Below are 24,656 nucleotides of genomic sequence, written 5' to 3' on the forward strand. Positions count from 1 at the left end.
CGGCATCTCTCTCCCTCTATTACACAATCAAAAACATGTCCACCTGAAAAGTAGCTGAAAGCAAACAATTTCAGCAGCACAGTATAATTCTCATTTGCAGCAGAGATGGAAATAATTTAAAGGTCGTTTTATTAAAAAAACAGCTATAAATAAAACAGCAGCTAGCATTGCAAACTAGTCCCCAGAGAAACAGAAAGCCTATCATGGAGAGGCAGGTGTTTTATACACTGTTGTAAAATGTCATTAGTGGCTGACAGATAATGGGCCAGGTTCATCTCAGTGTTCCGCTGTTGAGCTTGTTTGAAATGTGAGAGACTGAAAATAACACTTATCTCAAAATGCCTTTGATAGTGAAAGGATCCCCCCCCCCACACTTTTTCTTTTGCCAACGCAACTGCCTTCATCGTTAATATTCCTGCAAAATGATGTAAAATCTGCCAAGGCGATGATTAATATTTATGTGTAGTTTTTCTTTCCACAAGTTTGAAATTGTTACTGTAATTGAGCGAGACAGGGATGTGTTGGGAAGTGGAGCACATAAGGCTGCATGGTGGAGGATTCAGGATACAAACCATCACACTGTGACGAATTTGTTTTGGACAGGGTGGAGAAAAATAGTCAGAGTACACTGCGGCAAATTGTTTGAATCAGGTCTGTCAACAATTAACACTTGTAGCTTAAACTCTGGCGTCTCTTATTTTCTGCCTCCAACTGGGGAATTGCTTTGCTTTCTTAATAATGAGCAAAAGAAATCAAGTCACGTCTCCACCCTTACTCTCTGAATACCATCCTCTTCCTATTCTCCACTCTTTGTGTTCTTCTTGATTATCCGTCTCTGACTCTCAACGATAACAAGCTCGGCAGACCGCAAAGTTTAACCACCGAGAAATAACAAATGTTGTATCTCAGGGAAACAAAGCACTGGAACTGCCAGACAGAAGGATAAATAAGTGGAGAGGAAGTCAACACCGCACTGAGTGCCGGGCAAACAACTCTAATCAAGCCGTACATTTTCACCTAAGAGGCAGAGCACTGATTGTGTTTAAGACCTCTGTTGAAGAAGAGAAGTTAAGGTGACGTCAAACCAATCATCATGACGACATCTTACAGTTAACTTACAGTGTAGTTGGCACATAACGGGTTGAAGGCGTTGGTCCCACACACAAACAGGCCTCCTTCTCTGCTGAGCAGCACCTTCATGAAATTACGGCATTCATCCTGCAGGGAGGAAAGAAAGGGAGAGCTTAATATGCAGGAAGGGTAAAAGTGAGGAGGAGATAGGCGAAATGATGGAGCGAATAGAGGAAAAACTAAGTTTATTTTTTAGGGACTGATTATCCAAACCGCTCTGTGAAATGAAGCTTTTCAGTTGCCTGATGTGCGGAATTATCACACCATTAACGCTGTCAATCATATTGATACAGTCTGAACGTAGCCTGCAGAGACTTTAACTTTAACTGTCTACACTCTTCACATGCACACACATACGCACGCACGCACACACACACACACGCACACACACACGCACGCGCACACGCACGCACACACACACACACACACACACACACACACACACGGTGATTGACAGACGCTAATCCAAACCAGCCTCAGGATTTTAAAACAAGCAACAGATTTAAAGCTAATTTCTCCACCGTGAGGCGTCAAACTACACGAAGCGAGCTTAATGACTAAATAAAACCAAGTCACAGTTTAATCCTTTCATGTTTATTCTTTGAAATGAGAAGTGGTGTGAGCACCACATGCCTTAATAGTCACTTTAGCCCCACAGTGTCAAAAAGTAATAAATGTTGGTGTAGTGAAACGGAGAAAAATGACTTTCAAGTTAAACTGCTGCCTCGACAAAAGTATAGTGTGTCAGTGTGTTTATGGTAGAAATGACTAAACACAAATGTTACACTGCTGTGATGATCACACAATACTGGCAATACAGTTACAAAATAAAGAATACAGCAAAAAAGTCAAGAGTGATAAAAGAAATTGTTGTGAGCAGCTTAAAGGAAGAATTATTTTCCCCTGACAGGTAGTTTGATTTGTACGATTGCACTGTATAAAGAGAGATAAAAGTATTCAGTATTTCACAAGAAGAAGAAAAACATTACAAAAATTCTAACATATGTACAGTACGGCTAACAGAAAGGTTTTTGTTCTTCCTTATATTGCCCCTTAGAGGTCCTGATTCCCAGGTTGGGAAGCACTGTCTAGGTGGCTTCACAACAAAAACGTAACATGATGATGAACAAACATGATCTATCAACAGTGAATCTGCACGTGCAGGAATTTACATGACCTTTGACATTAAAAGCCCAAAAGTACTAAAAGCAGTTTGACTTTGCAGGGTTGAGTCCACCGCCCGCGTGTGTACTGAGTGACGACAGTAAAGCACTGTAGATTACTGGTTTAAGCAGCCAACAACCCCACCTCCCCCACTACTAGTGTCCCAGCCAGGATGGCACCAGTTCTGCCACACACACACACACACACACACACACACACACACCACACACACACACACACACACACACACACACACGCACACACGCACACACACACGCACACACACGCACACCCCAGATGGGGTCTACTTCAAGACCGGCACCCGCACTGATCTCATCGGAAACAGAAGTAGGGCTGGAGCAGAAGCAGGGGTGGTGATAGCGGGTATGTGAAATGACAGTCTGTACATTAATGGGTGTGAGTGTGTATGAGTGAGTGTGTTGAAGAGATCAGAGGGAAAGCAGTGCTATGAGAGACGGGTGAGTGTTATTCCAGATGCTCCACTCTCCACCCTCCTACCCCCTCAACCTTCGCACTTCGCTCCCTGCTGGGTTCTCGTTTTTCAGCAGCAAAAAAACAGGAAAGGAGGAAGTGTTTTCATGTGCGAGTGTAACGGGTGTGATTCTGTGTGTGTTGGTGTGCAGGGTGTTTGTCAAGTGTGAGGTGTAAATTTCTAATGGCACAACACTGTGACAAATTGTGGCACGACTGCGACAGTGTGTGTGTGTGTGTGTGTGTGTGTGTGTATGTGTGTTAGTCCACCATATATAAAGTACGTGTTCATGTGTGAATGCATATCTGTTGTATCACAGCACAGATGCATGCTCATGTGTGAGAATCATTTGCATGCTGTTTGTCGATGGGGTTGCAGTCTGTCAGCTCGGTCAGAGCTGTAATCACAAAGCCAGATGAAGCACTCTTAATAACAACCCAGTCCAACTGCCAGCTTCTCCGAGAGGGGAGTCAACTCGTAGAAGAGCCAAAACCAGTGCACAAATGTGCACATTTGGCAATCCTTGTTCACAGAAAATGAAACATGTCATGACTACAGTATAAAAAACAAGGGTCAGATCACAACATATTAACTACTGAATTTGAATTGCCATTTGTACTTTACAGACATCCACAATTCATCCCCTGCTGCATAGTGTACATGCTTTTCATTAACCCTTATTCATCCATTCCAGGAAGCAATTTGGCACTCCCAGGTATTGGTCTTTCTTTATTCAAAGCCCAATTCATGCAACTGGATTAGGGCTTTACTATGGTTTCCACATTAAAGAAATAAACCAATTACAAAGGATCAGGTATTGAATCACTGAATGAAACAATTATATATAAATCCAAATGCTGGTGCCTCCTTCCTATCCCCTCTGCCTCCTCCCCTCTCTCTGCTCCTTCACTCCCTGGGCAGGATCCAGACAAAACACCACCTGTGCTGGCTGGCAAGCCTTCCCAAGACCCAGACAACTGCATCCCTCCTCCTCCTTCTCTTCCTCTTCCTCTACCTCCTCCTCCTCCTCCGCCTTACTGACAGCGGCAGAGCTGCCTGGACGCTATAAAATTAATCTGCAGTACAGATGAATTACACAGGAGCACACGCCTGAGTGCAAAAATGGGGTTGGTTGTGAATGAAGGGGAGATTTAAAGGACGAGAAAGAGTGTGAAAAGATAGGGGGGAGATGGTTAGTTTGCAAGTGTGTGTACAATGTGTGTCTGCAAGCGAGTTTGCATATGTGTTTCCTGCTTTTAAATAAACTAGACGCTACGCAGGAAGCAGCTTTTTAATCAGTCTCTTGCTCTAAAGGCAGATGTTTGCCAGGCTAGTTCTACTACTGCAGATGTTGACCGAGCAAGTGCAGTCGTCTCCTCTTGAATTCTCGGCACAGGCACAGAGATTTTCTATCAACGCAATGCAAGTGATCACACACACGCAGTCAGAGGATCGGCAACAAGTTCTCTGTTGCTACAACACATCTGCTCAAAACAACCTGCAGCAGTCAGACACCATTAAAACTGAGGAGGCTCCACATTCGGCATCTGCTTTCTATCTATTGTCCGGAACTCAACCTTTAGTCTGAAAAGATAAACAACCCATTTTCATTTGGCTTTAACCTGGGTTAAATGTTTTTTTTTTTAATGATGAGGCTTTATCCAAAAACCTAAACGACCATGGGTTTTCACCTCCGGCAACAATCAGCAATCCGCTGCAAAATACAAAACAGGTGCATACGTCGTAAAATCGTCTGCTCATTTTCCTGCTTTAGGAGCAACCACAGCATGTTTCATACTCTTATAAAATATAATAAGTTTATGACCTGCTTTGGTAATGCTCGTACAATAGGAGCCATCTAAGGCAGTACATTAGGGGGTTGTATTTAGCAAGCTGCTGCTCTAAATCTCCAAAGTTTCCATTACATGCCTGGCTGGTCCCCTGATGTTAGTGACCAGGGAGAAGAGAGCATTGCTCTGCCAAGAGCCGCCATTGAGCCAGAACTCTCCCACACACACACACACTCACTCACTCACACACACATATATACTGTATACACAATACACACTCAAAAAGGTTTGGCAAGCCTTTTCTTCACTCATTAACAACAGGCTTGTCATTCCCAGAAAAATCCCTGATGCACAATTTTGACAGAAAACAGAGTGACTCTCTATGACAAGAAGATAGGGAATGTGTATGTTTGTGCACATGTGGGCGGAGGATAAATTAACTGCGGTACCAAATTAGCAGCAATGTGCAGTTCTGAGTGCTGCGGTCTTACTCAGCATGTTAAAACTAATCTGCGTCCCTCAGCAACCATTCTTCTCAGTTTGATGATAATTCTGACTGAACACACCACAGGCCACAAACAAACATCAGACACCAGAGGGAGGGAGGGAGGGAGGGAAAGAGGGAGGGAAAGATAATAGAGATAGGAGGACAAAAAAAGAAAGAGACAGAGATTGGGAGAATGTGAAGGAAAGAGAGACAGATTGGAGCAAACAGAGAAAACCAGAGTTTTTTCAGGCCAGTCAGCCATGTGGCAGCCTCAGCGGTAGAGCTGACCTGCAGCCGGACCTGCAGATCGTGGGGTCGGCTGAGCTCCACTCCCTGGTGGAACACACACACACACACACACACACACACACACAACACACACACACACACACACAACACCACACACACACACACACACACACACACACACACACACACTTAACCTGAATCACCTCTGGACAGCTCTCTGTCTGACAACCTGCTGAGAAAACGGTGGCAACATGTCACATTGTGATTTATACATATGATAATGTATGCTTGCCTGTATAAAAAAAAAAAAAAAGAGAAAAAAGGATTTGGGGGAATATATCGAGAAATTAGGTTCAGCAGCACACTAATGTCCTATGCAACTATTTTACGATAAAGTCACGTTTTAGTTGGTAAACCTTTATCAAGGCTTGAATTTTGACAAAACCTTACTGACATCAAATATGTGCCTTGTCATGCAAGTGCACATGGGAAATGCAGTTCACAGCTGTAGATCCAAATAAGTAGTGAATAGGTAGTATGCCCATTAATTACAGCATAATTCACGGGCCATAAAACCTGCAAAAGCATCTTTAAGGCAACATATGCAGCGATAAAGGTCAAGTAATGAAAAACTGGGCTACTTTATCATTCCAATTGAAACTGAGTGTGCAGAGCCTTCTTTTCTCCATATTTGATGTTTATGGCATTTTTGCACTTCAGTATTGTGTCGTGAGTTAGGTGGTAGCCTCAAAAGTACAAATTCTTTGGTAATATAAAAATGGGCTGGTGTGATGTGAAAGAAGGAATAAAAGGTTCAACCTTAATGTCCTAAGTGTGGTGCAACCTCCAAAAGACGGTGGCAAATGTTTTAGTGCACAGAAATGTGTAAAATCAGCACAAAGATTTAATGACAGACATGGCACAATGTCTCAGGTCTAAAAGCACAGCAATAAGATGGCTCATACATATAAAGCATCGTTGAGATAAAAAAGGGCAACAACTACAAGGAATGAAAGTGGATCCACATGTGGAATTTCAATTAATTTTCGAGCCAAAAAAGGCTGCAAAACTGAATCTTCTCACTGTCTGACCCAGAAAAGGCATTTGGGTTGGACGATTGAAAACCCTGAGCTCCTCAGAGAGCACGATCAACGCAATATTGATCAAACAATCTCACTAAGTGCTGCTTATAACGATGCCCAACCGCTCTTTAAAAGCGCTCTACTATATGGGATTGCCTTTGTTTTCATGTACTTGCTACACTGCCATGGCCCGATGGATTGGCACAGTGCCACCTCTGGGGAACGTCTCAACCTCTATCTCTTGCATTCTTTTGCTTTCATAAGAAGAGGGAAAGAAGGGGAGGGGATGACAGAGAACAACATGAAAAGGGCAAATACAGGATAGATAAAGACACAGCAAAAAGCAAAGGACAAAGGACAATATGACAATGGAATATGCAGAGTGAGTGACAGCGAGCGTGACTGTTGCCTTCATCAACAATCGCTTGGTCAACACGGGAAAAGGCGAAAAGAATTAGGATATTGAATTTTCAGCCTAATTAAGGAGAATACCATGTCCTTTGTGATCAACCAAGCAGAAACATTTAATTACAAAACCAATTATGAGGTGGTGAATGTCTCACATCTGACACAACCATCCTCCAAGCAGAACAGGACATTTTCAGGAGTGGAAAAGAAGAAGAGGGGAAGGGAGGGGATGGAGGGTGAAGAAGGCACACAGAAGATAGGTGTGATTTTCTTTCTTAATTGTTTTCATGCATGTGCAGAAAAGAGAAAAACAAAGAAAGAGCAGGAAAAAACCCTTGAAATCATGAATATGTATGAACATACAATATATATATAATGTACATGGTGATCACACCTCCATGTGTATGCATGCATTAGAGTCAGAAAATGTTCTTTGGTTAATTATTCGGTTTCACCTCCAACGTGATGAGCAAAATAGCAACAGGGGCACACAAACACCTGTATTAATCTAATGGATACAAAACCCCCACAGTAAATACAGCTAGATGATACCACCGTCTAATTGATATCATGATACAAAATTCCTATCGTTTGGTTTTCATAACATCAAACCAGGTCCTAAAGGCTGCATCACAGTATGTGATACCGTTTCCTGAACTTGTTTTAGTGTTTCTTTCTAAACATATAAATTCAACACAATCTTCTCTTTCAAAGAATATAATATTAAGGAAAGAAAAAAAGGATCTGCACACTTAGGTCCAATTCAAGTATTTCTTGATAAAGCCAAGCTTTATCAAACTACATTTTTGACTAAATAAATCCAAGATACTATAATGACATCAAATAGAGCACACCTGTGTTTTGACCATAGACCGTGTATTATTGGTCTATGACGCAAACTCGACGACTCATTTCTGATCTCCACAAACCAATGGGTGACGTCACACATGCTCTGTCCATTAATAATAGCGGTCTATGGTTTTGACGTGGAAGTTCCAAAGTCTTACAGCTCGATAAACTAAACAGTGAATCACTCTACTTGTTTGGTAATCATATTCACATTACTTCTTTTGAAATGCTTTCCTAAAGCGGCAGTAGCAATTGTCAGAATACATGTATTGATTTGTGTGTAACATTTTCATCTATGAATTAAATTTCCATAAAATGTACTACACTGCAATATATATCGCTATTGTGACACTACATTTATAAAGTGTCTAGGTGCCCAGTAGCGCTTTAGTTGTGCTATGGAGCAATGCTTGATTATTGAGTTCCCTACTCTTTGGTATTGTGCACGTGCATGTGCACGAGCATGTGGGTGACACCATACACATTCCTGCCAATGGTTCCACACTATTCCATTGATCAGCTGGTAGTGGTATTGTGCCAAGAAAAGTAACAAGGCACCAGCAACATGCAGGGAAGAAGACAAATATAAATGTTTTATGAGAAAGGAAATGCATTAAACACGGTGCTTTTTGGGGGGGAAACACAGAATATAAACCCTGTTTAGACAAAAACTCCACAGGGTACCTTTAAAATGCGACATTTTAAAGGTACCCTGTGGAGTTTTCAACTCTATGGTCATTATTGAGGCTGTATGTTGATGTTATTGTACAGGATTACATTATATTGGCACACATGTGTAGCTCCAACTTTTCAGCATCTGTTATTTGAAAAATAATTGCATTTTTTAACCTGTTTTGGCCTGAACATATCATATTGGCTTTTAGAAATCCATATGGTCTGTAGCATAGTGAGTGTGTGTGTGTGTGCGTGTAAGTGTGCAACTGAATGTGCTTGTGTGTACATGCATATGTACACACAAGCATGTCCATTCATTGGCGTCTGAGCCCAGAGAGCTGACTGAAGGATGGGGCAGTGTTCTTATCTGCCTCACACTGCCGTGTGACTCAGCTTTACCAGGCAGCCCAGTCATTAGGGGCAAGAAGACCTTTCATATCTCAGTCAGCCCCACAGCTCTCCTTAGGGGCCGGCCAACAAGGACCCCCCCCCCCTTCTCTCCTTCTTTATCTAGCCCTCTCTTCTCTCACACCTCTCTTTCTCCCTTCTCCTCCTCTTAGCCAAGCTTTTTGTCTTTGTCCCTCTATTCTCCATTGTGTTTCTGTCTGGCACTGTCTCACACAGATTTAATGTCAGGTGTTCTCTCACTTTGTTAAATAAGTCATTTTATTTCTTCTGCCTGGAGGGGACAGAGCCCATGTCCCCCCCTTCCGTTACCATTCCACTCACCCACACATGTACTGAATACAGGCTGTTTATGTGAAGCAGCTAGATATGTGTGTGTGTGTGTGTGTGTGTGTGTGTGTGTGTGTGTGTGTGTGTGTGTGTGTGTGTGTGTGTGTGTGTGTGTGTGTTGGAGATATAAGAGGTATTGAGGCGTGGGCCGCTGGTGGCTGCTGGGACGTTTCACCCCATCTCTTTCCTTCTCGCCTCCGTTTCCCAACGCCCACCTGCATTTTTGGAGGGCACAAACTGCATTCCTAACTCATGATGGTGGAACAAGTGGTGTATGGGTAGGAGGGGCTCTATTCTTCTGATCGATGTGTGTTAAATGAGCAGGGACAATGACATAATACGCGGTCAGATCCCCCCTCGTATTGAGTCTGAGCCAGCAGGCATGACAGTCAGATGCCTGGCACAATGAAACCAAAGCTTCAGGACGAAAGGTACAGTACGACATGTGCCATAATAATGTGTGTAAGAAAGAGAGAGAGTGTAAGACAAAAGCTCTGAGTGACTGGACATGATTTCAATATATTTCACTAACAAAATGTCATCCAATATAGTTGATCTGTAATTCTAGTGTACATTATCTTTGCATACATTCTCCAATTGCTTTCGGGGTCATAGAAAAAATGTTTTCAAAAGAAGCGGATTGATTAAATCAACTCAGAAAATGCCTCCAGTAAAATAAATATGCTGAAGGAACTTACAAATCAATAAATGGAGAGTTTTTGTGCTATAAATTGTAATTTAAAGTGTGTTGTTCAGCTAGAGTTTTGTATAATTAGTTATTTGATCTAATATTGGCCCAGTTATGTCCATTTGACAAAACATTTTAGGGCTGTAACTATATGCAATATATAACCAAAATTGCGTCACTCAGATCCACAAACCTGTACCACGGAGTGAGAAGGCAGAGTCGCGACACACCTCTTCAACTCCCAGAGTTATCCTTCTCGTCCAGATCCCATGCTATCACATCTTTAAATTACTATTAGTATTAGTCCTTTTGGTGCTTTATCCCCGTATTGTCAGGTAAATTTAGTTTACTGTAAAGACAGCTAAAAGCGAGGGGGGTGCACCGGTAACGCTAATGGAGGTTTAATGTTACGACTGGCTGCTGTCCTGATTCGGGTGCCTGGGTTGCTAGCTGGCTGGGGACTGACTGTGGATGTGTCACCGGGCCGGGGCTGTAATGATAGTGGATGGTTGCTACCTGGATGGGGGCTGAATGTGAATGTGTCCTTGGGCCGGGGCTGTTGTCAGCTCTCATCCCAGCTGAAGCCTTACAGCCCCGTGAGATTGAGGCAGTCAGACAGGGCTAGCTAGCTAAATTACCATTAGATTAGTCATCTAATCTATCGATACAGTTAACGTTACTGATGAATTCGTGGGTTAGCCCAGAGTTGGTAACCGTGGTCAAAACAATCATACTAAAAGATAACTGAGCGTATAGAACAATGTTGTAATCTTATGTTACCCACTAAGAATTAGCTAACTAACGGTATAGACCTAGCATTAGCTACTTGCTTGTCAACCAGCACCTTTACAGTAGGCACAAAAACACTTTTCCTCTTTGGTCCCCCTACAGGTGGGAAGCGGAATTGTCCATTACTGTTACCATTACCATTATTCTTATATCTCATTTGAACGAGTTAATGAACCACTGAAACAATTTTAAAAACATTATTTTAAGGTACAAAAAAAATCTTTGTGTTGGATCGATCAATATTGAAATCAATCAATATCAAAAAATAAGGTCTCTGTTGTATTGCACTGTTGCTGTTACAAAGTGGGATGTAATCAATGACAAAACGATGCCATGTGGGAGAAAAAAGAATCTATGTTTGTATCAAATTTTGGTTAAAAAATCCTGGGTTTGGTGTATCGTTACAGCCCTATAATTAATACAAAAAATGTGTGTAGTTCAAACTCCTATCATAAAGTAAAAATTATCTTTTGTCATTATTTGTGATGAAGCTCTTTAAAGCCACTAAAATTAATATATTTATATTAACAATGGATAAAATGACTACTTGTATATAAAAACGGGTGTAAAACCCAAACCATCACTTAACTCCATACAGTAGCTGTATGAAGCATTCCTAGCATCTTCTAGCTCCTTAATTACATTTTATGGTTCTCAACTTTTTGTTAGTTTTTGTAATCTCAGTGCTCTTTTCAACATGCAGTGGTTTTCATTGAAAAGGCTCTAAAAAAAACTAAAAAAACAGTGTACGCTACCTGACCAGAAGCAGAAAGAGTCTTAGTGTCTAGCTGGTAAACTTAATGTAGTGGAGCATTCAGCAGCTAAAGAGCCAGATATTTCGCGTTGGTGGAGACCAAACACAGAGCTATAGAGAATGAATTTTGTTCTTACTTTTGCCAGGTGGGCAGAAACACTCAAATCAATGCTTATGTTGCTCTCTTTCTACTGGATGTGTAGATGTGTTCACAAGTTGCTGAACTGTCCCCATGTGGCCAAAAAAAAAATCAATTAATGCAGGTTTAATGTACTGTTTTCACACAAGAGACAGAGCTCTTTTAAAAAGAAAGAGATAATGTCAGACTGTCTCACCTCATGCTTGCCCTTCATCCTGCAGATCCTGATGTCATTCTTGTTCGACTCCCACGTCCTTTTCTAGTAAATTACAAAACACACATTTACAATGCACAGCTGGTTAGCCACATTTGCATTTCTCTATCATACATCCACCTAAATGTTGTGAATGCTGTGGGTGTTTGTCCAGAAGGTTCTCACCTTGCTATAGAACATCTCGTCTCCTGCAACGATGTCCAACTCCACGCGAAAAAGGTCATCCCTAGAGAGAGAAATATAGAATTAGAGAAAAAATCAAAAGTTTAAGGTAAGGCAAGAAGCTGCAACAGGTAACCATGAATACCAGTTCCACAGCACAATTATAGTATATACTGTATATTATTGCTAGCTCAGGACAATGCAGGTTGGTGCAGATATTGTTTTGGATGAAATCCAGGCCACACATTTAAAACAAGCTCTGAGTAGGAATAAATCCCTGTATATTGAATCTGTGTGGTTCTACAACTGTGCGTGCAGCTAAGTAATACATATATATTAGAGACTTTTATTCGTTTGAAGTTGATGAGACCCTCAGAGATTAAAGAAGAGCTCGACAATGTCTTCCATTGCTCCCAATATATATGAGAAATGGAACCCGACTACATAATGATGTCTCATATTTCCCCTTCGCCTTTTGCCTCTGCTCATTAAACTCTACTTGCTGCACAGAATATGCTCGTAGGCCCCCGGATTCAGCTTATCAGTCTTATTCAAAAGCCTGAAATTGAATTAATGGATGATTTAATCAAGTTGTTACACTGATGCTTGCACATCCTCGCAAGCTGCCTACACATGGTCCTAAACCTAACACCATGCATGTATTCATGATATTCCCAACACTGCTTTCTCACACTCTTAATCTGCTCATAATTCTGCATTAACCTTGGATTGTGCTGTTAAAAAGCCAACTAAATGAGAAGCTGACGTTTGCATATTGATCAAGGCCTCGGTATCTACTGGGATGAAGCTGAAGCTTGGATCTAATCTAGGCAAAGGCTCTGAATGGGCTAATCTGTAAATCTGCCATAGCCATGTTATTGCTGCAGTATCGATCCCATCTTTGATCCAGCTCTGCCTCCCAGTGCTTCATGTTCTCTTGGTTTCTCCTTTTTCTTTGATAGAAGCAGGGGTTATCACGTATGCAGCCATGTAGTGCCGGTTTATGTGAGCATTCATACCACTGCAGCGTGTGTCTCAATGTTTGCATCTGTTTTTTCTGAAAGAGAGAGCTGTGAGAATGTGTGCATGATGAGAGCACAGGTAGGCCAAGTGCCACACTCCGCTCCTGAATAATTCATCTTCACTTCCTGCTGGTGTTTTAAAAAAGATTCCCGCTCTTACTCAACCTCGTAGAACAGGATAACGGCTAAGTGGCGAAGAAATGCAAAATCACCAAACACTTGCTGCTTAACAGGTCAGAGTTTAAGCATTCTCCAAACAGTGGAGTGGGCCAGAGTGTGAGGCATAATCTCATCCAGGCTGCTTCAGCGTTGTCTCAGCATTAACATAATGAATATAGCAACAGGCCTCCTGGTCAGAGTTGCTGGCAGCCAGCACAGTTGCCTCTGATACCGTGCAGAGGAGGGGGAATTATTTATGCTGCAGCCTCTCTCTCTCTCTCTCTCTCTCTCTCTCTCTCTCTCTTCTCTCTCTCTCTCCATCTCTTCTCTTGCCTTCCAGGTTGTTTGTATGATGCAAAGCCTGTGGCCTGTATGTTTTGTTTGTTTATATGTGTGTTAGTGGATTTAATGTGTACTGTGCTACTGTGTAAAGATTTCATTATTCTTTATGTCTCAGGATGTGCATGCAGTCTTGAATATCCTCGACTGATTAGGTCATAACTTAACAAAGGCGCCTTAACTCACAAAATCCAGGCCTAAAGCCTACAAATCAAAAGTCTCCTATTTCACTGTCTTTGTCTGGCCTTGTGTATGTGTGTGTAGGATGTGTGTGTGCCTGAGCTGTTATTTTTGTAATCGCCTCCGACCCTTTTTGACCTGGCTAATACAGGTCAACACAGATATCTGAAGAGAAACTGTCAACATTTCCTAAATTTCAGACTTGACCAGCTCATGAACTTTCTCCTTTTGGCTAACCAAACAACAGCAGACTCAAGGTCACGACATCTTAAGCCGCCACGTTTTCCTATAATTCTTTTTAGTTTTCCTACTCTTTTTCTCTCTAGCAGCCGTATTGTGGTTAAGTGTGATCAGAGCTGAGCCTCTGCAAGTAGCGTGCAGGAAAAGCTGTTCCACTGGAAGAAATTGAAATGGAAAGATTTGAGCTGACCACCGAGTTACTCTGACACTTCTGCTGACTGAGGGAGAGAACCCTTTGGCACGTTTGTGTGCGAGTTTGCATGTATTTAGGTGTCTGTAAATATGTGCCCCAGTTTTATATGACATAATAAATCCCAAAAAGTCGATTTGTAGTGCTCTCAAAAACTGAAAAGTGCAGAAGCATCCTGCACCACCCACTAAGTTCATTTAGAGAGCAACACTTTGGTTAAAGACCTTCAAGCATTAGACTAACAGTACATCATTTGTATAGTTGAGCCTAGGGCTTCAACAACCACTCAGAAAAGCAGTGAAATACACCAAATATGTCTACATATTAATAATTGATAAAATAGACATGCACATGCGATACAAATAAGTAACATCTATCAACAAAAGAAGTTTAAATTGGGGTGAAAATAATTAGTGACAAAAATAAGTATACTTATATATTTAAAGTGGACTCTTGATTTGTTTGTACTCTGACATATTAGGTCTTTTATGACGTCTTATGGGCTTATTTTGTTAATTCTGTTCATCCTTTATAAAATTCACCTGTGACTACCATGTCCACACACTGACTTATTATAGGCCAAATGCCTAATAGATTAATCAAGAAAAAAAGGTAGATGGATTAATATTAATGAAAATAATCACTGGTTGCCGCTCTAGTTATATTTCCAAATTTCCAAACAGCAGCTTTCCAAAGTTTTAGTTTAAATTGCATCAGTCTGCAAGTCACTGGCAAAGTGCATTAACTAGTTATATGCTAAAGGCAAAACACTGTGCTAAGAGGTTTAGTCCAGAGTGTGAACTTTATAGTAGTATATAGTATAGAGTATATAGGGTCTATGGTATGTGAGCTCCCCACATACTTGCCCTCGTCTGCATGTTATACTTTCTCTGCTAGCTGCTCTACAGCTGAACAGCCTGGCAGCTTCACCTTCCGAGCTTTCCACTCTTTGCCACAAGTGAGCGTCTCCTTGTCCGTCTGCCATGAGGCATTTGACCTGGCTGTGACTGCCGCCACATGACCCCCCCACATGATCTCTGAGGTCAGCGTATGCAGACTAATACACAGAGCAACACTAAACTGGCAGTGAGTCAACACACTTTTCCTTTTCACCTAATGCAGATGTACACACACCACACACACACACACACACACACACACACACACACACACACACACACACACACACACACACAACACACACACACACACACACACACACACACACAACACACACACACCACCAGATGGCTAAACCCCTTATGCTTTATCACAATTGGAACAGTTAATCAAGAATTGGCTTTGTTCCTTTGCTCATCTTCATCAATAGATAAACACTCTCCAATTGGTTTATATGTTTGTGGATTACCCTCTTGGATTTGTCTGAGGGCTGAAGACCACAGGATACACAGCTGCTCATCTGGACAGCAATGAAATAGGACTTAACGCAGCACGGTGCTTTACCCCAGAAGCCAAACACATAGTTTACTTTCATTTAGCAAGGATGGGGAGGTGGACAGGGAGAGGTATCTGCTCTCCGCAGGTGCTTGGGGCAGGGATTAAGCAGTGCTTGCAGTCTAGGGAGCAGCTATGCTAATGGTGACAGGATTTGGGGATGAGTGAGGCGTCTTATCAGGCCATGCACTCTGTAGGAGCTTTTGGCAGTCATACCTGCCGCCACTCAGGTACTTATTTATATATTACACTTTTTAAACCTCTGCCTCCCTGCTGGGTTGTCTCTGGCTCATACAAGCACTTGAACACGGATCTGTTTCTTTCTAGGCTGATCATTTTCTGTCAGGAAGCCGCAAACACTATTAGCCACTTTCAAGAAATATATAAATATACTGTCTTTCTGTGAATCCATCACGCTGCCCTGAACCCCCCTCGCCTCTCTCGTTTTTCCACCTGTCAGTCTTGCATTTCATTATCATCCGGTTGGCTGAGACATTCATATCAGTTTACCTCTGCTATTCAGTAAAAAACGTTCTGCAGCTGTAAATTGAAATGAACGTCTCACAGACTGCGTTATGGCACCAGTAATATTTAAAAGCAGACCTGCTGACTGCAGTAGCTGTAGTTGTCTGTGTGCAGTTTTACTATTAGGCTGTGTGCTTATAGACCCTCTCAGTATAGTCAGAATGACTGGAACCATGTTAAATAGTTTGATATATTTACAACCAACTCTCAGTAGTGGGGTTAGGCCAGCTGGAAGCCAGGGACTGGGTCATTTCCTGGACCACAGTGGCGTCTGTTGTTGGAAACCACTTCAGTCTTCTTTCAGACTGCCACTACAGTTAATAACCAGCACCATATGGGGAAACTGACTGTGTCTCATTTCTTTAGCATGTTTCAAGCTTGAGTATTTTTTAGACAACTAGGGTAGTAAATCTTGAGGTGTATGGTTTTTGTTAGTTCAGTCTGTTTCAGGTCGGCTCCTGAATGGCTCTGGGGAGCAGCAGATGTAGCTTTATGGTGTTAACCCGGTGCAGCTGAGCAGGCCATCCTCGTCTGGTCCTCCTGATCACCAGGGTCAGCACATTCACCAGACTGACAGACGGATGGACACCAAACTAGAAAGCATTTGTCTGGCCAAATATCAGCCTTCAAATGAAGCTACTGTAACAGATTTGTTACAAAAAAACTTGCTTAAGTCTCTCACAAGTCACGCATTTATTTTTACCAAATAATCAGAAGAGATTATGGAACTTGTCAATAGCTAGTGGGGCATTCTGTTCCAAATCAGATAGAGTTTTTTGTTCTCATTTTAGATTTTGTTCAAACCTTATGTATATGCTATTTGAGACCAAAAAATAAGGTCTAGTAGGCATAATGAGCCTCATATCGTGTTACGATTAAACATGAAGACAACATGGAAGGAACTTGTAACTTTATAGAAAAACAACAGGTTTTCATGGTCCAAGGAATGAGTCCACATGCAACTTGCCATACTTGACATATCTTGCATTCTGATGATGTTAGAGCTCTTGAAATTGAGACATCAATCCAATACTGTAAATTTAGCCAGGACTATGGAAAGTCCATATCTACTTTTGAAGACTGCTTGGGGCCCCACAACCACCCATTTTGCACTTTAGGGTCACTAATAACATATCTGACACACAAATGTGTCTTTTGATAATTTGGATCTGTTGCACATCCTTTTTCTCTGTGCCCGAACAAATATCATGGCTGTAGGGGTTAAATGTCTAACAGTTTTGCATTGCCAGACCTTCTTTCACAGCGCTCTGAAGGAGGGTCTTGCGAGTCCACACAGCATTCCGGGATGGGAGAAAAATGTGCGGGCCGATATTATTGGCATTATTTTTAGGCATTTCCCAACATATCGTTATTGCATTTATATCGGCCGATTAAAAAGAAATTAAAATAATTCTGATAAATGAATATTTTAAAAAATAAAAACGGACTGTCAACCATGTTATGAACGTTGGCGTTGCATAGTCTGTCCACCAGAGGCGCTCTACAACGTCCCTGTGGGCAACACAGATTTTTTTTTGTTACCTTGTTTTGTTCAAAGGACTTCAAGTTTCATATCTGAAGTTTATATTTTTATACATTTTATTTATCAGACATTTAATATATTTTAATGTTCCTCTGTTTTGTTGTGACATAAAACAAATTGTGATCATATTATTTTAGTGAGAACTCATAAATAACTACAAATAACTAATATTAGGGAAATCTGTTTATGTTTTGTAACATTAAATGTTTCTGAATTATTCATTTTTTTAAATATGTATCGGCCAATATTTCGGCCTATCAGATTTTTAAATAACCAAATATTTTTAATCGGTATCTGCCTTAAAAATCCTTTATCAGTCCGGCTCTAATACACAGTACAGAAAGTGTAAACAAAATCTCATTTGACAGGGAATAAGTAACAAAGTTACTTTAATTATGTTTTTTAATTGACCTCCAAGTTTTAATTGTTTGCTCAGGTCTGATCACACCAGCAACTTAAAAAAAGAGAGAAATCATTACTTTTTTATGAAATCACTTGAATCAGAGGAGAGGGTCCAAAATTAACCCCAGCAGCACTAAGCCACAGCTGAATGTTAATATTAGCATGTTAGCATGTCAACATGTATACAGTTAGCATGTTGAAACATTGACCAAAGTGTTAGAGCTGCCACAGTAATAAATTTAACCAGAAACGTGTACCTCTCCACAGCTGTAATATTGATGGTAGGTTTTACATACCAACCACCAACAAAATAAGTAATAACAGACCTTCCAATAGATATTAAAGCTGAAAATGGCTCTGACAGAGCTATATCTGTATGTGTACATGTGTGTGATGCAACCAATCAAAGGCATATCACAGGTCCCAGATTTTGTAAAGCATATTCCTTCTGTAGATAAATCCATAAAGGAACGGCTCATGCTATGAATTTGTTAGTATGTCTGTCTGTGTGTTGTCTGTTGCACCTGGCTCCAATGTAGAGTGTCCGATTGACTTGGAGAATCCTCTGGATGTGTAGAGGCTCTTGTCTCAGCCATGTTCGGTGGGGTCGTCCCAGAAACACTGGGTGTCTTCTCACCACTGTTGGTCAATGAGAGACAGAAACACATAATGATGGTGGCTGATTCCCAAACTGACATCCATCAAAAGTCATCAACATAAAAGTGGTTTTGTATTTGTTTTACAGTTCTGCAGCAGTAACAGGTATCCAAACATCAGCATATCTGCTACTATGAGCATCCAGGAGCTGTGTTCGAAACTGCTCCCTCATTCACTCACTCTTCTCTATATAGTGTTTATTAAACAATGAACTAGCTATATAACGAGATTGCGGACACTCACTGAAAACACATTATTGCGTGACTTCGCGTGTTGTTTGTTGCGGGCCCAGCATCATGTGAACAAACCAAGACTAAAATACTTCTTATACGTCCCTGAAACAAACTGAGCACTCAGAAGAACAGTAAAAAGGTAATGCATATGTTGCATGTTACATTTCCACTGTTTAGAAATGAAAGTCCGCTCCATTTCTCCTTTTCATCTTCCGCAGTGATTTCGGCTTCTTCTTCTCCTCCGGGCAAACGCGGCCGTGTTGCGTTGTGGAGTAAAATGTAGGGTACATTGTATGTACACTTAAATAAGCAGTGCATTGTGGGTATATTTTAGTGGACTATATAGTGAATGAAATTTACCATGGAGAATTTGAACACCACTACAAAATGGGGAACACAATATATAGTGCACTATTTCCGTGATAAGGAACGGTTTTGAACACAGCTAAAGACAGAGCAGAGCACAAATTGAGATACAAAAAACAACTAATCCAAATCTGTCTAGTCAAGCCTGAACTATACATCATATGTCACCATTATAATAACAAGTTGTTGTTTGTCGAGTGATTGGGACTAATTTTTGATTACTTGTTTAATTGATTATGGATTACCAATCTGTCTTTGACCTCGACTGAGGTGAATGAGAAGATTCTCATCTCTTCTCTGCTCTTTCATCATTTACCCCTTTAAATCTCACCCTGTAGACCATTCATCGGTCACCTCTTCTTATTCACCTCTGTAATTTGTCTGCTTCCGCTTTATTTCCATCCTATAACTTCTTCCTATTGTATCTACATCACTCTGTCCTGGGACCCACTGTGATTCTTTCTATTCTCTTTCTGTCCTCCTCCACGCCTCCCGGTGCTTGTCTTGTCTGACCCTCCAGATGAGCCTGCATTTTCTACTATAACGTATTCCGGCTGTAAACCACAGCTGCTGAGTCTAACACAGCGGCTCAGTGTACCACTCAGTACCCTGACAACCGCTACACTCTACTGTTTGGTATTGATACGTTGAGAAGGCTCTAGACTCAGCAGGGAAACCATCAATCAATAATATTGAACTGTGATCAATCAAGGTCGGATCTGAGCTGCAGACTGCCAAGCTTATATGGAGACTCAAAGTCTGAGTGTGTAAGGTCTCTCTCGAGGTTCTGAGTGTGTGTGTGGGAAAGTCAGGAATGTGAGAGCGCCTTACTTCACTCTGCTCTCATTCCTGAATGCGACCCCACACCTCCTGACCTGAACACCCTTTTGTGTGCAAGCCTGTCTGACCCTCCGCCTCCTTCTTGCCCTTTCCCAATTCAACACCCTGCCTATTAGGCCGCAACCTCACACATCACGACCTGGGTGAGAGACATGCAGGGGAGTAGGCGCCTAGAGGGTGGGAAATTTGGTGAGGTCAATACCTTCAGTGGGGATGAAGTTGAGGGGCCCCGGTTCCTCGGGGAACGCCGAGCTGGCCATTCGGAGCAGGCAACACAGTAGGAAGAAGGGCGGTGCCACGGTCGCCATAGCAACACAAGGGCGGAGTCTGTGGGAAAGAAAAAGACAGAAAAAGGAGAAAAAGAAGTGAGTGATTGCTAAATGAGGCAGAGAAGTGATGCACACATAAGCATAGACAGATAAATATTCACTCATTCAATCACTGGCTAATTAACTACCTAACTGACTGGCTGGTTTTCTTGTCTAAAGCTTTATCTTTGTATTCCCACAGCATCTCTAAGTCTTCGCCCTCTTAGGAGGGTGTGTGTGTGTGTGTGTGTGTGTGTGTGTGTGTGTGTGTGTGTGTGTGTGTGTGCGTGTGTGTGGGGGGGGGGTGTTAAGTCATCCACTGAGGGAGAAGAGATCACTGTGGCACAACATAACCACATCAAACATCACACCACATATGACCCATCTGAGAAAAATGAGGAGGCAAAAAAGCAACATCTTGGGCAAGACAGAGAGAAATATATGGCCCGTAGATTAAGGGAAAATCTGTATAGACAGAGAATGAGTGAAAGGCTTAATAACCCACCAGACATCTAACATTATCCAGGATATTATAAAGTCTGAGAGAGGGAGAGATGTGGTGGTTTACCTAAATTAAATGCTTGCCAGCGACGCAAATCACCTCTCTGACAACTGTTGGTATTTTTCATCGGGCAGTACAGAGGCACATGCAGGTCTCGGATGTGATTCATGTGGAAATACAAATCATACCCAAATTAAGTTACTTACACGATCCATCTAGAAAATGTACCAAGCACTGCCTCGGAGAAGAAAAGCTCTCAGGATTGCTCTCGACTTTAGCCACAAACCTCAGCAGGCATGACTGGCTGGCCGTTGCCTCTGCGTGCTGTTACTGCAATTCACTGACCATTCAACAGGCACTTTTATTCAAGTTGTTATTATATTGAGCTCTAACACCTCTGTAATTTTCTATCATTTTATCCCTCTCATACAAGCCTGGCATGGAATTGTGTTATCTTATTTTTTTTAAAGATTATTTCATGGGCATCTGTTTCTATCCGACAGGACAACTGAAGACATGAAAGGGGAGAGAGATGGGGGGGGAATGACATGCAGCAAAGGGCCACAGGTCAGAGCCGAACCCAGGCCCGCCGCGTCCTCCACACACGGGGGCTCGCTCCACCAACCGAGCTATCCTGGTGTGTGTTTTCCTCAAAATTACATACACTACATAATACATAATTTACAAAACACATTTTGATTCTCGTTTGTCATCTTTTCTTTTCTTCTTTTTTAAGATTATTTTTTGGGCTTTTTATGGCCTTTAATCGACAGGAAAGGGAGAGAAAAGAGGGACGACATGCAGCAAATAATCGCAGGTCAGATTCAAAGCCTACATGGCGCGCACACTCTACTAGGTGAGCTAGAAGTAGTAGTAGAAGTCTTGTTGTCACCTTAACACTGAATGCAAAATTGGGTAATTTGTTTTGAAAATCAAGCGGAGAGGCCTTCTATCCCCACTGCAAAACATTTCTTTCAGTCATGCACAATTGCAACATTTCAAATTTGAATACTCAAGGTTTTCTTCATGCAAAACTCCCCAGCATTTTACTATGGTCACAGACGCACAATGTGTAAAACAAAGACTTGAACATACGGTGTCTACTATGCACGCTTCCTTTCTGTGTCAGCCTTTATCTCTCTTAGACTCGTTTTGTGTTTAGTTCAACTAACAGTCAACTGTATTGTGGGTTTAAGAGAGTTTTACTGGCAAAGAGTTTGTTGATGACACATCAATTATGATAAAACCTTATGCACAGGGTCATTGTCATGTTAAAACCACCTTTCCTAAAAGTAGCCACAAATTTCAAACATTTTTTTTTTTATAAAACAGGTAACTCAAATCAAGCAATCTAAATGGTTTATAGTAATATACTGTAGTAACCACATCCAACAGTTATGATGTCTAATTCCTTTGCGCAATTCAGTATCACTCCACGTCTAAGTGTAAAACGCCAGACGGCCCCTTTTTGACAGGTAACTGAAGCCGCAAAACAAAGCCAGCAGACTCCTTTAACAAAAACAGTTATTTTACCACGCAGAACACAGGAGTGGCTGGTCTACCGCTGCCTCTATCGGTTAGTTAGTTAGTGTTATTGCTTGACTTTGGTGAATGATAGCTGCTAGTGTAGACTACGTTTTATTGCACCCGCCTCTTTATGTGGAAGGAGTCAGAGCAGCAAGGCCTATTTTATTGAAAGGGTTATTGTTTATTACAAAGTCTGTTTAAATTGGAAACATAGGCTAGTATAACAGTAGCACAAGTATAAAAGAGTCGTTACATCAGGGAACCGAATGACTCAATGACAGAAAATTTCATCTAAAGTCAGCTCACATTAGCCACCATTAGCTACTGGTCCTACCAGACCAGGTAAGGCTGTTGAGGCAAACACCCTAAGTGTAATGAATTGCAAAAGGGTGAGAAGAAAAAAAAGTTACACAGACCCTTTAGAAATAAGGGACCTTGCTCAAACAATGTCAAACAGCCCCAGACTAAAAAGAATGACAATTAGTATGTATATAAATATATATGTATGTAAAATGCTGGCATATTGTACTCTATGTAGTCACATAGAAACAGTTCCCCCTCTTTCAACCATTTTTTAGTCTTTCTCTTTCATTCACTCACTCCCATACTCTCTCTCTTCCCTAAAGGAAACAAACAGCCATTGTGCAGCCCGTCCCTTTAATGGAGTCCGAGACATAACCTTATCAGGACACATAATCTTTTTGGGACATTTCTCACATTCCCTGCACAGACATCAGAATAAAAGTGGGAGGCATGCTAATTACTCAACACCCACAAGCATAATTACAGGAGGTGAAGGGGAAAGAGTCACCAAGAAAGGAGGTCAAGGGGTAAAGAGAGAGAGAGAAAGAGAGAGAAAGAGAGATGGAGTGAGAGATAAGTATGAAATAGAGATAGAGAAAGATGGAGTCAGAGATAAGTATGAAATAGAGAGAGAAAGAGAAGATGAGAAGTCAGGAAGTCACTATATCCAATCACAGATTCTATTGTTTCTGCTATTAATAATGTATGAATAAATGTCAGGCGGTACGCATTCGATTAGTATAATTAGACACCCTGGGCTATACAATTTCATGGGACAGCAGAATAAGTAGATACACAAGAATGTGTGTTTGTGTGTGTGTGTGTGTGTGTGTGTGTGTGTGTGTGTGTAAATGCTTCAGAGCCAAAGCATCTCTGTAATTATGACAAATGGCTCCAGCTGAGTCCATTCAGAAGCCTCGCTACGTGGCACAAGCTGTACAGTAATACGCCATTATTATTGAACAAGGAATACTGCAAGTCACATATATATTTTGCCATTTAGAGGAGACACTAATTCAAAATATTCAACCCCGGGGTGCAGTAGCACTTTGTGTTCGAAAATGGAAATGGCAGTAGATGTCACTGAAGTCATATTGAAGCTGGCATACTGTGTGGCCTCTGTGGATTTAAGAAACGTTAAAAACTCCCATGTCAGAAGCAAATTATTGTGTCAGTTCCTTCACCGTGATGACTATTGTTTTCAGTGTTGTTGTGACAAACATATTCAGGGATTGAGCGTGATTCCAGGCATCATCCCAACAGTCTTATTTGGGCGCCAAGTTAATAAAGATGGCTAGTGTAGGAAAAATGCAAATGATATTCGGTCCAGTTAAACTTCCGTCTGATCTTAAATACCTCATTGACTCTAACTATCTTTTCTTTACTATTAGTGAAATAGGAGGACTCCTGAACTCACCACCATGCTCCAACTGCTTCAACGGGTTTTAAACAGACCTGTTAATTTGTCTGTTTCCATAGCCCCAGATCAATTTGACCATGGGTGCGTAGGCAGGTAATTTCCTAAACAAAGTCATTAAAAGATCATGTAGCTGTCGAAAAAGTATGGGGGGGGGGGGGGGGGTTCTCCCTGGACCCCATTAAAGCCACGTCGGAATGATCACCACTGTGGCCAACTCAGATAACTTAGATAACAAATCACCAGCCAATCAATGATGTCTAATGTCTTTGGCAAAGCCCTAATGAGGACTGATACAGTTCTGATACGGAGCCAAGTCGGGCGAAAGAACACTCTTAAAAGAGTGGCGGTAACTGTTTGATGGCAAAGACGATTTGTGAGGAACGCCTTCAATGTGGAATTGGATGCTGGTTATACAGCGATATTGATCCTCTGCTGCAGGGCTTTGGATACTTTGAAAGCAAATAAAACACATCATCATCAAATGAAAGTGCTAATATGCTCTGTAATGTTTTTGTCGCTTAATACAGTTGCCATGGTTCTCGCTTTTTCCTCTCCACAGGCTCAACTTTTTCTCTTGACCCATCTCGTTACACCTGGGTTTCTCTCTTGCTCTCCCTTAGCCCCAATCTTTTCGAC

The 24,656-nt window shown here is 41.5% G+C and overlaps 1 protein-coding gene across 1 annotated transcript in view; it reads right to left on the reverse strand.

Annotated features, from left to right (window-relative positions):
• sema6bb (sema domain, transmembrane domain (TM), and cytoplasmic domain, (semaphorin) 6Bb) overlaps positions 1-24,656 on the reverse strand; it is a 131,311-nt gene that overhangs the window by 48,676 nt on the left and 57,979 nt on the right. The window contains 5 exon segments of the mRNA XM_032524803.1: positions 1,120-1,218; positions 11,630-11,692; positions 11,813-11,873; positions 18,389-18,503; positions 20,163-20,287. Coding sequence (XP_032380694.1) covers positions 1,120-1,218; positions 11,630-11,692; positions 11,813-11,873; positions 18,389-18,503; positions 20,163-20,268 — 444 coding nt within the window. The 5' untranslated portion in view covers positions 20,269-20,287.

The sequence above is a fragment of the Etheostoma spectabile genome, chromosome 9, assembly GCF_008692095.1.
Source record: "Etheostoma spectabile isolate EspeVRDwgs_2016 chromosome 9, UIUC_Espe_1.0, whole genome shotgun sequence".
Classification (NCBI taxonomy): domain Eukaryota; kingdom Metazoa; phylum Chordata; class Actinopteri; order Perciformes; family Percidae; genus Etheostoma; species Etheostoma spectabile.